This window comes from Phocoena sinus, chromosome 19, assembly GCF_008692025.1.
Source record: "Phocoena sinus isolate mPhoSin1 chromosome 19, mPhoSin1.pri, whole genome shotgun sequence".
Classification (NCBI taxonomy): Eukaryota; Metazoa; Chordata; class Mammalia; order Artiodactyla; family Phocoenidae; genus Phocoena; species Phocoena sinus.
In genome coordinates, this window is record NC_045781.1 from 926,604 (window position 1) to 939,114 (window position 12,511).

The 12,511-nt window shown below is 43.8% G+C and overlaps 1 protein-coding gene across 4 annotated transcripts in view; it reads left to right on the forward strand.

The window, feature by feature from the left end:
- Positions 1-10,261, forward strand: part of LOC116744170 (zinc finger protein 211-like) — a 29,162-nt gene extending 18,901 nt beyond the window's left edge. Inside the window, exons 3-5 of one of the 4 annotated variants that reach the window (XM_032613548.1) lie at positions 3,330-3,654; positions 5,963-6,089; positions 7,366-10,261. In XM_032613548.1, the coding sequence (XP_032469439.1) occupies positions 3,622-3,654; positions 5,963-6,089; positions 7,366-8,663 (1,458 nt within the window). In that variant the 5' untranslated portion in view covers positions 3,330-3,621 and the 3' untranslated portion in view covers positions 8,664-10,261. Of the gene's footprint in view, positions 1-3,329 lie in introns of those variants that run through there. The other 3 variants (XM_032613550.1, XM_032613547.1, XM_032613549.1) reach the window with 3 other exon arrangements.
- Positions 10,262-12,511: the final 2,250 nt, after the last annotated feature.

Genomic DNA, 12,511 nt, shown 5'->3' on the forward strand with positions numbered 1-12,511 from the left:
GTTTCCTTTGCTGTGTAAAAGGTTTTAAGTTTTATTAGGTCCCATTTATTTATTTTTGTTTTTATTCTCAATACTCTAGGAGGTGGGTCAAACATTTAGGTCTTTAATCCATTTTGAGTTTATTTTTGTGTATGGTGTTGGGGAGTGTTCTAATTTCATTATTTTACATGTAGCTGTCCAGTTTTCCCAGCAACTCTTATTGAAGAGGCCATCTTTGCTCCATTGTATATTCTGGCCTCCTTTGTCATAGATTAGGTGACCATAGGTGTGTAGGTATATCTCTGAGCTTTCTATCCTGTTCCATTGATCTATATTTCTGTTTTTGTGCCAGTACCATACTGCCTTGATTACCGTAGTAGCCCTGTAGTGTAGCCTGAGGTCAGGGAGTCTGATTCATTTTTTGTTCTAATTCTGTGAAAAATGCCATTGGTAATTTGATAGGCGTTGCGTTGAATCTGTAGATTGTTTTGGCTAGTATAGTCATTTTTACAATATTGATTCTTCCAATCCAAGAACATGGTATATCTTCCCATCTGTTTGTGTCATCTTTGATTTCTTTCATCAGTGCCTTATAGTTTTCTGAGTACAGGTCTTTTACCTCCTTAGGTAGGTTTATTCCTAGGTCTTTTATTCTTTTCGTTGCAATGGTAAATGGGAGTGTTTCCAAAATTTCTATTTCTGTGCATTAATTTTGCATCCTGCTACTTTACCAGATTCATTGATTAGCTCTAGTAGTTTTCTGGCATCTTTAGGATTCTCTATGTACAGTGTCATGTTATCTGCAAACAGTGACAGTTTTACTTCTGCTTTTCCAATTTGTATTCCTTTTATTTCTTTTTCTTCTCTGATTTCTGTGGCTAGGACTTCCAAAACTATGTTGAATAATAGTGGCAAGAGTGGACATCCTTGTCTTGTTCCTGATCTTAGAGGAAATGCTTTCAGTTTTTCACCATTGAGAATGATGTTTGCTGTGGGTTTGTCATATATGATTGTTATTATGTTGAGGTAGGTTCCCTCTATGCCCATTTTCTGGAGAGTTTTTATCATAAATGAGTTTTGAATTTTGTCAAAAGCTTTTTTTGCATCTATTGAGATGATCATATGGTTTTTATTCTTTAATTTGTTAATATGGTGTATCACATTGATTGATTTGTGTATATTGAAGAATCCTTGCATCCCTGGGATAAATTCCACTTGATCATGGTTTATGATCCTTTTAATGTGTTGTTGGGTTCTGTTTACTAGTATTTTGTTTACGATTTTTGCATCACTGTTCATCAGTGATATTGGTCTGTAATTTTCTTTTTTTGTGATACCTTTGTCTGGTTTTGGTATCAGGGTGACGGTGGCCTCGTAGAATGAGCTTGGGGAAGAGTTTGAAAAGGATAGGTGTTAACTCTTCTCTAAATGTTTGTTGGAATTCACCTGTGCAGCCACCTGGTCCTGGACTTTTGTTTGTTGGAAGATTTTTAATTACAGTTTCAATTTCATTACTTGTGATTGGTCTGTTTATATTTTCTAATTCTTCGTGGTTCAGTCTTGGAAAGCTGTATGTTTCCAAGAATTTGTCCGTTTCTTCCAGGTTGTCCATTTTATTGGCATAGAGTTGCTTGTAGTAGTCTCTTATGATCCTTTGTATTTTTGCGGTGTCAGTTGTAATTTCTCCTTTTCATTTCTTTTAAAAAAATATTTATTTATTTTTGGCAGTCTTCTCTCTAGTTTTGACATGCTGGCTTGAGTGTGTGGCTCAGTAGTTGCAGCGTGCGGGCTTAGTTACCCCACAGCATGTGGGATCCTAGTTCCCCAACCAGGGATCGAACCAGCATCCCCTGCATTGCAAGACAGTTTCTTTATTTTAAAAAAATTACTTAATTAATTTTTTTGGCTGCTTTGGGTCTTTGTTGTGTTCAGGCTTTTCTCTAGTTGCAGCAAACAGGGGCTACTCTTTGTTGTGGTGCTTGGGCTCTAGGCGCACAGACTTCAGTAGTTGTGACCTGTGGGCTTAGTTGCTCCGCGGCATGTGGGATCTTCCTGGACCAGGGATCGAATCCCTGTCACCTGCGTTGGCAGGCACATTCTCAACAACTGTGCCACCAGGGAATCCCGTTTGCTCTTTAGTTCTTCTAGGTCCTTGTTAAACATTTCTTCTATTTTCTCAATTCGTGATTTTGGATCATTTTTACTATCATTATTCTGAATTCTTTTTCACATAGGTTGCCTATTTCATCTTCATTTATTTGGTCTTGTAGGTTTTTACCTTGCTCCTTCGTCTGTGACATATATTTTTTTGTCATTTCTTTCTTTCTTTTTTTTTTTTTTTGATGAGTGGGGCTGTGTTCCTGTCTTGCTGGTTGTTTGGCCTGAGGTATCCAGCACTAGAGTTTGTAGGCTGTTGAGTAGAGCCAGGTCTTGGGGAGCTCAGGTCTGACTCCTCATTCCTCCAAAGGATGTTCTTGGAAGATGTCTTTCTGCATGTGTTGATTCTTATCTGCCTCCAGCTCAAGATAATCCCTATGCCAATGTGGCATATTTTGGTCCCCTGCCTTTGTATCTGATAAATTCAGCAGAAACACTCTCTCTCATAGTAAGAGTTGCTTCTTTGCAGGGAGAGTCTTATCATCTCATCAACTGAGGATCTGAATGTTTTCTCTGTGGGGTTTATCTAATGTTCAGTCTTCAGAGGCTCTGTGTAAGCACTTAGTGGCTTACCTAGATGGTCCTTTGAATAGGGCTCCATTATGTGGAATATAAAACCTGTTGTTTCCCCAAGAAAATTATGAGCTTTGTAATGTTTTCTAAATCAAGATCCCAAAAGTTTTCCTTGGTGCAGTTATTGTATTTTTTCAAGAATTCACATATTTTGGAAATGTTCTTAGTGTTTATGAAGTCACACAATTGTTTGTGCACGCACTTGTAGGGAGTGCTTGTCCCTTGTCAGTTTACATGGTATTTTTAGTTAGAACTTCTTAGTATCTTTCATACCAAATGATTTATATCCATGTAGATTAGCAAGTCATTGTCACTAAATCATTCTCACAGAGAGGGGGTGTGGTCTTTGGCAGCTCAATTCAAGAGTGAATACCTCAAGGGAGTTCCCTGGTGGTCCAGTGGTTAGGACTCTGTGCTTTCAATGCCAAGGGCGGGGGTTCCAGCCGTGGTTGGGGAACTAAGATCCTACAAGCTGCAAGCCATGGCCAAAAAAGTAAATACCTCAAAATATCCTTAAAGATTTTATATTTTCATCTATTTAAACTCATTAAGTAGATAAAATATACAGAGGAGTTTTATTAACTGTTTTAATTCAGTGTTTTATTTACTCTTTAATTCAGTGTTTTATTCACTGCTGTGAGAACTACATTGACCAGAGGACCCTGAGCCAACAAATTCACGTCAGTGTGGAGCCAATGAAGGTCCAGGACTGGGGCATTTCCATGTGTGCCATCGTGTCAAGGCGGGATTTCCGGCATTCTCCTAGTGGCAGTCTGTTTCCTACTCAGAGGTTCCACAGCTCTGTGTCTGGTCCGAGGTGACCAAATTAAAGAGGAGACACGACCAAGAGGAATTGTCCTTGCTGTACAGAGTTGGATCTGAAGCACTGGGTTGCTCCACCCACAGACTCCGATGGCGGCGGCAGTGCTGAGGGACACGCCTCAGGTAAACGCTCATCCTCCAGGCCCTCACCACCCTCACTCCACAAGACACTAAAGCCCCGAGTGTGGGGCACTTGCTCCTGTGCCCGCAGCCCAGGCCCCAGTGTCCAGGATGGTGAGGCGGCCATGGGTGGGGGCCTGGGGCCCTGTTTCTGACAGACAGTGTGATGGTGCGTGGGAGAGGGTCACAGGTGGAGGGATCAGCAGGTGTATAGGTTTGGAGGTCAGAGGATTCGGGAAATCTATTTCTTTAGGGAACAGAGCATTGAGATGGAGTGGCCCCTGGATTGGCAGGCTCAGGGGGTTGTTTCTTCATTCTGAAGGCCCTGGGAACCATGGGGAATTTCAACAAAGAAGACAAATGAAGTTTTCCAAGAGGATTTTTAAAGGAAGAACAGACTGGAGAGGTTTGATGACAGTGAAGCACAGGGAGACTGAGTCCTTGTGCAGGCCACATAGCCGCTAAGAGTCAGCACTGAGGACTGAACCCCAGAGTTTAGACAGCCTGAGGTCTCTTTGCTCCAGTGGTGAGCAGAGCTATAATGGAGACCAGAGCCCACTGAGCTCCAGCATGGTTGTCTGCCTCCACTGACCTCTGCCCAGTGGTTCCCATAACAGTTGAAGTGCTTTTAGAATCTACACAAGTGGGGGGGGGGTGTCCCAGGGTCTCACTGATCATGACCCTATGCATGTGGTATCTGGGGTTGTGGTATCATGGGACCCTTCACCTGCCATTCTCCCAGCTCTTAGTCTGGGACCCTGGAGAAACGTCAACCGAGGCTGGAGATTATATGGAGGTGTTCCCAATTCCAGAAATTAGTAAAGTCGTCAAGGGCATAGGTACCAGTATGTGCCAGATGCTTGAAAATGAGGCCAAGCTGGAAATATTCAGGGAAATGTAAGTCTTCTTCTGATGAGAACAGAGTAGGGAGGTAGGACTCAGGCCTGGAATGTCTCCCTGAGAAGTGGGTGTTGATTTTGGAGGTGGTAGGAGCAGTGGGGGAGATTGGGTCATAAGATGTGAACTTACACATGCCTTAACCTGTTCCATCTAGCTGCAGAAAAGAAAGGTCTAGAAATTTGAGACAGAGTTCAGCATTAGACACACATGGGTGGTGACTGGTGGATTGGGTGGGGCTTTCTGTCACGTTTAGGATGGGGAATTCTTGTCCTGGTGGTAATATTATTAACAAATCAGGAAGAAGAGAGTAGGTGTCAATTCTGGGTGTCTTTCTTGGGCACCAGGTTGGAGGAAGTGGTCTCTCAGACATAGGTAAAATGTTTTAAGAGAGGTAGCCATTGAGGGAGGAGAGGATAATCTAGCAGCCACGGTTTCCAAGGGAAGAGTGGACATGAGGTGAATGCAGAGGCTTAGGAGTAACTGAGGCAGGATGACCCTGAGGATGGGGCTGCTGCTTATTCACCATTCTTGACTCAACAGAATTTTGTGGTGACCTTTTGTGGATCCTCCAAGGCTGGTTGATGAGCTTAGGGATGAATAGGACACCTGTGAGTTACTCGGCCTCATGTTACAGGCGGAATTATGACCCCCTAAAGTCTTATGTTGAAGTTTTAATCCCCAGTAACTCGGCCTGTGACTATGTTTGGAGATAGGGTTTTTTATTAATATGAACCCTCATCCAACATGTCCAGTGTCCTTGTAATAACAGGAAATTTGGTCTCAGACACAGAAGAAAGACCAAGTTAAGTCACAGGGAAATGACAGCCATCAATAAGCCAAGGATTGAGGCTGTAAACGCAACCAACCCTGCCAACACTTGAACTGTCAGAAAATGAATTTTTGTTGTTTAAGCTAGCCACTATGTGGTACTTTGTTGTGGTAGCCTTAGCAGGAGGTGGGGTCCTGCAGAGGTCTGTAGTAGCAGGGCACTCTTAATGCTGTATGATGAGTAACGGAGAGACAAATGGAATCCCTGTGGCTGTGGGGATGCACTTATGGCGTGCACAGATGCAAGAGGTGCTAAGAAAGATGTGCACACAGAGTGGGAGCATGAGCTGATGATTCTACATCTTTGGTATTAGGGACTTAAGAGTGCAGGTTGAGTCTACATTTGGTTGTACCTGGCAGGTATGCTCTGGGGTATCCCAGGGATATGGCCTGGCTGGGGGCTGGTGGGGCCCTGCAGGCAGGACCATGAGGAGAGAGTGACATTAGTGGCACCAGGGTCTGGTGTCGCCTCCGAGTTGGAGAGCTTGGGAGGAGGGTAAGCATGGGGTAGATGTGTGAATGATGGGTTGTGGGTCCTTGGGAGAGAGGCTTTTTGTGATTTCATCTCTCCCCATCATGGCAGGGTAGTGTGACCTTTGAAGACGTGGTAGTGTACTTCTCCTGGGAGGAGTGGGGGCTCCTTGATGAGGCTCAGAGATGCCTGTACCACGATGTCATGCTGGAGAACTTTGCACTTGTGACCTCACTGGGTAAGGCCCTCACACCCATCCCAGTACCTTGGGCTAGACTCTGATCTTCTCACAATTGAACAGTAGGTTCTGTCTCCTTTCCCAGTTCCCTGGCTGGGTGCTGTGGTCGACAGGGCTGGGCTGAGCGACTTCCCTCTTCTTGAACCTGCAGCCACTGGTGTGCTGCCCCAGTGAGCCTGATGGATCACACCTTACTTGCCCTCTCCCTGGCTGGGTAACTGTCCAGATCCATGGCTCCTGCCCAGGTTTTTCTGTCTCCTTTCTGTTGACATTCTTCCTGTCTGTGCCAGCAGTTGCCATTGATAATACGTTGACTACCTTTGGGGATGATGGGCTTTTTTTTTTTTGGCCATGCCCCATGGCTTGTGGGATCTTAGTTCCCCAACCAGGGATTGAACCTGGACCCTTGGCAGTGAAAGTGCAGAATCCTAACCCCTGGACTGCGAGGGAATTCCCATGGGCTATTCTTATAATATGCAGAATTGCTCTGGGCCAATGCTAGTCCATCACCTGTCCTGTCATTCCTTAGGACTCAGGTCCCAGGCAGTTGTTCAACGGGGGTTCAGAAAGAAGAGTGCTGGGATGGACATGACTCCAGCCATGGCGAGATGGGTTCAGAGCAGGTCTCTCTTTGGTGAATGGCAGCTGACGGAGGGCATGACATCAAGACTGTATTCAGATCATATGGAACCTGTCCTGTGTCCACCAGTGTGTTGATGGTGATGTCAGTGACCACACCTCATTTCTACCTTTCCTTCATTACTGTGGACACTTCTATAACTTCTGATTCTTCTCTGGCTCCCTGGCTGTCCCCACCTTTCTACTTTCATGTGTCACCTTTTCTCTACTCTTACCCCTACAATGTTCCCCAAGACTAGGTCCCACATAATGTATTGCAAGGCATGCACATATCATTAAATAGACTGTGAATACCATGTAGTCAGTTGCAACCATATCTTCCTGGGCCTGGATACTTGAACATAGCACTCAAATATCAGCAGCAGCCAAGGCCCTCCAGAAGGGTGTTGGCAGAGAAGTGAATTGGAGATGTTTCTTCCTGTGCTGCATGCCACCCTGACAGCCTCCATCTTGCAAGGGGGCTCCCTACTTCTTAGGGCTTTCAGAGTCCCAGTACTGCAAAGCAGCTCTTTCATCAACCTCATATTGAAAACAATCCAATGGCCTCATTCTTTGGTGTGTCTGACACATTTGTGTTGGGGCTGCCCCACCACCACCAAAGACAACATGCATTTCACCAGCATTTCTGTGCTTTCAGGTTGTTGGTATGGAATGGAGGATGAGGAAGCATTTTCTGTGCAGAGTGTTTCTGTAGAACCAATGTCACTGGGCAAGACTCCAACTCCAGATCCATCCATTCAGAAGACTCACCCCTGTGAGAAGTGTGTCATGGCCGGGAGAGACATTTTGTATCTGCCTGAGTACCAAGGATTGCATCCTGGGCAGAAATCATACTCCTGTGAGGCATGTGGAAAACAATTTTGGTTCAGTCCAAACAGTCACCAGCACCAGAAGCACAATGATGAGAAGCCATTCAAAAGGGACATAGATAGGGCCTCATTTGTGACGAGCTACAGGTTCCATGTTTCAGGGAAGACCTTCACCTGCGAAGAAGTCGGGAGGGACTTCCTGGCTATGTTGAATCTTCTTCAGCATCAGGCCACTCTCAAAGGGGCAAAGCCACAGAGCAGCTTCAGGTGTGGGGAGTCCTTTCATAGCGGAAAAAGTCATTACAAGTATAGTGAGTATGAGAAATTGTTCAGCTATGAATACACACTTTTTCAGGATGAGCAACTTCACACTAGAGAAAGTTACTATGACTGTGAGAAACCCTTTAACCAAAGCTCCATCCTTATTAATTGCCAGAGACCTGACACAGGAGCAAGGTCTTATGAGTGCAGTGAATGTGGGAAATCCTTTAGCCAAAGCTACAGACTCATTCAACACCACAGAAGTCACACTGCAGCAAGGCCTTATAAGTGCAATGAATGTGGGAAAGCCTTCAGCTACAAATTAAGACTTGTGCAGCACCTACAAATTCACACTAAAGTGAGGCCTTATGAGTGTGGCGAATGTGGGAAGTCCTTTAGCTACAGCTCCACTCTCATTAAACACCAGAGAGTTCACACTGGAGCAAGGCCTTACAAGTGTGGTGAGTGTGGGAATTCCTTTAGCCAAAGCTCCAACCTCATTCAGCACCAGAAGATTCACAGTGGAGCGAGGCCTTATAAATGTAGTGAATGTGGAAAATCCTTCAGCTATAAATGCAAACTTGTGCAGCACCTGCGAATTCACACTGGAGAAAGGCCTTATGAGTGTGGGGAATGTGGGAAATCCTTTAGCCACAGCTCCACTCTTAATCAACACCAGAGAATTCACACTGGAGCCAGACCATATAAGTGTGACGAGTGTGAGAAATCCTTTAGCCAAAAGTCCAACCTCATTCAGCACCGGAGAGTACACACAGGAGAAAAGCCTTATGAGTGTGGGGAATGTGGGAAGTCCTTTAGTCAAAGCTCCCACATCATTCAACACAGAAAACTTCACACCAGATAACCTCATGAATGCAGTGACTGGGAGAAAATCAGTTACAGCCAATGGTCTGTAATTAAACAAGTTCACAGCCTGGATAAAATTTATTTGTGCAGCAAAGTTGGGGAAACCTTCATCTAAAGGTCTCTGAGACCTACAGGGAACATGGGTTTTCAGTGTACTAGAACTAGAGTGTTTTTGTGAGGGAGCCATCTGCTTGACGTTGAACCTTATACAGCTGAGCATCCAGAGTGGGAAGGTTCCCCAGGAGTTCTAGGTTTGTGGAAAGCTTTTAGGATCCTCTTTGCATATTCTACTGCTGGCTCTGTTGCCTGAATTATGTTCCTTCCAGTTTCTGTGGCAGAAGCCTCACCTCTACCACTTAGTAGTTTTCCAGGTTCCAGTAGTATGTATGTCCCTTGCAGTGATCAGGGAAGGCAGATGTCTCTGTCCCATTCTTTACAGAACAGTAAGGAGGAGTAATTTTTAAGGGAGGAAGCACCTCTAGTGCCTCTGTGAGAAGTATAAATCAGTTCCCTCTTCCCAAGGATATCACATAATGCTGAGCACTACTGTGGGGAAGCTGTTCCCCGGGTACTGCAAAGGAATCACGTGCCTTCACGTCTAGAGTTGGGTTTTCTGGTGTTGTTTGTAAGACGGGTGAGGCTGGAACCTAAATTCACACACAGTGGATGTGATTCATATGCACTGGAGGAGGCTGTGGAGGTGAGAGAGGTGTGCCTCTTCTAAATGTGCCTCCACAATATTCAGTGACTGTGGCTACATTGTGTTGGATGAGGTGTACATGCCATGTGTTCTTCCTGTAGCTGCGGTGATTGTCAGAGCATATAAAGCTTTGTATATTTGTGTAGCCTCCGGGCTGCTCACTCTAAGGATACTGCTGCATGGAGAAGAAAATGAAAATAGAAGGGAGATCTAAACCCAGAGATAACAGTTTTTGTGACCTAGCAGCTGTTCCTGCCAACTCAGAAATGATCTTTATGAATACTTTCTGCCCTGTTGGAGGGCTGCATCCCAAGCTTTCTAAACATCTGGTTATGAAAAAAAAATGAATTAGATTTCTATTTAAACAAATACTTACAAAGGTTTATGGACATATAATTGATTTAAATTGTACAGTGTGGTTAGTTTTGACATAGTGTAAAAACCATGAAACCATTAAAAATAATGCTGATGGTTATCATATCTGTAATTCATAGTTACTCCCTTGTATTTTTGGCCACACCACACAGCTTGTGGGATCAAGCCTGGGTCGTGGCAGTGAAAGCCCAGAATCCTAACCCCTCGGCTACCAGAGAATACACTTTTAAAATCTCTTTCTGCCCTCACAACTACTGATTTACTTTCACAGTAAATTAGTTTGTTTCATAGACTTTTGTTTACTTTTTAAAAATTGTGTTTTCCCTCCATGCTGCATAATTATCTTCTGATTCATAAATCTTTGCTTATGTAAATACTTCATTCTTTTTATAGCTGAGTACTATATATCCTGTCTAGATGAACCACAATTTGTTTACCCACTTTTCTGTTAATGGCCATTTTGGCTTGTTTCCAACTTTCGGCTGTTACAAATAAAGCCTTATGTATATACACAGTGGAAAGGCACAGGCGATGAAGCCTCTTTGTTTTGTTCATGTTAGGGGTACTTGTTGCATCTCGCCACACTATATTACTGAATTATGTAACACATTTTCTAAGATGTAAACCTTTCATAGGTCCAATATCGGTGCTCGGTGCTCAGACATCCCACTTAGTTTCATAAAATCTCTTAACCTATAGGTAGGTAGCTATTACATCTCTGAAGTTCCCCAATCATTCCACTAGAGTTTGCAACATGTTTGCAACTCTGTATGTGGTTTGTTGGGTCTCTCAAACTATTTAACATGCTGACCATCCCGCCAATTTGAAGAGATTAGGGTGGGCAAGTTGAAGTGTCTTGATGGTGCACATCTGTGGCATTGTTTTTACTACCAGAGCTCCACACAGCCAGGAAATTTTTCAGGTACTGTATGTGCAAGAGTGTGAGGAACTGTCCTTCCTACACCCTAATTAATTCCCAACTCTTCTGGTGTAAATTTGCGAAGGAAGGGTGAAACCGTGGAACACCCCCATCCTTCCTTGGACCCTAACAAAGGCAGAGCTTCAGGTCCATGCTCCCTGCACCCACAACCTCACTGTGGCATGCCCCCAGGGTGCCTCTCCAGGCTCTGTGAATTATGTTCCTCAAGCTTGATAGTTTCGAAGTGCTTCCTACCACCTCTTGCAGTTCTCTTATCAGGATCATAGATAGGAAGCACTTCAAAAAACTAAGATAACTGCAAGGGGTGGCCCAACCACAGTGTTGGTTGGCCCTGATGTAGGTATAAGTGTCTTTTCCAGGTGAGCCTTGGGCATCTCAGCTGAGTCACTACTGCCACTAGGATGGGAACCAGAACATACTAGCCTCAAAAGTGACTTGAAAGGAGTGAAAAAACCTGTTACTTCATGTGGTACTAAAAAAGTACCCCCTCAGAGAGCACTCCACAACTATAAGCAGAAAAAAAACAATCTGTATGTAATTTTTTGTAAAAGCACAGTAAGTGCACCAAGGGAAATATTTGAACCCTGACTTTTGCAAGACTTTAACTGTAGTGGTAAAGTGGAATAGAATCCGACATAGGAAACTTCTTATGGAATATTTCTATTATTGTCACATTAACAGTATTTTTAGTCACCCTAGAATGTTTTCTTTAAAACACTCTTCACCCTGTTATAGGTATAAATCCACTTCACTTGGGAAACTTTGGAATTTTGATAAATAAACATTTGTTAAGAGAAATATCCCTAAGCAAATCACAATATCTTTGGCAGGATACATAATAAATCGATGACAAAGTTTAACTTCAACTCCATCCAGTGATATCTTTGAATGAGGAGGAAGGGGGATTGGGAAAGTACAAGGGGGAAAAACGTACGTTTTTATATGTTTGCTTTAAAAAGTGCCCTGGGGATTTGATAGATGGATTTAGTCAGCCAGGATTAGCTAGGGGAAAACATCTAATCCCTGAAAACTACTTGGTGTCAGGGAAGAGTCATCAAAAGATGCTGAGACCTGAGAAGTAACCCCACACATGGCTGTGTTGAATTTCCTTCAGCCCTCAAACTTTCTTAACTTGTTCAGTAGAAACTTGGAAGGGAGAATAAGAAAAAAACCAGCTTCATGAAACTGGCTCAAAATGGGGGAAATGCACATCAAAGTATTTGTCGCTTTTGAACACACCTACTTAAAAATCCCTACTGTGTGTGCCACACATTATTGTAAAAAAATTTTTTTAATTATGAAAATAAAATTGTTAATAGGATAAAAGTTTCTAAGTAGAAAGGCTGACTTAGAGTAACAAGTGCAGGGGATTGGGCTCTAAATTAAACTTTGGGGGGGGTGGTGGAAAAAAGCCTCATGTGTAGGACTTCCCTGGTGACATAGTGGTTGAGAATCTGCCTGCCAATGCAGGGGACACAGGTTCAATCCCTGGTCCGGGAAGATCCCACATGCCAGGGAGCAACTAAGCCCGTGTGCCTCAACTACTGCACCCACATGCCGCAACTACTGAAGCCTGTGCGCCTAACAGCCCCTGCTCCACAGTGAGAGAAGCTACGGCAATGAGAAGCCTGTACACTGCAAGGAAGAGTAGCCCACGCTTGCCATAACTAGAGAAAGCCCACGCAAAGCAACAAAGACCCAACACACAGCCAAAAAATAAATAAATTTATTATTTTTTAAAAAGCCTCATGGGCAAAGGATGTTCCAAACCCACATTTGATGAAGATGAGGGCATGAGATTTGGGGGGTGGGAGGAAACACCATAGTAACA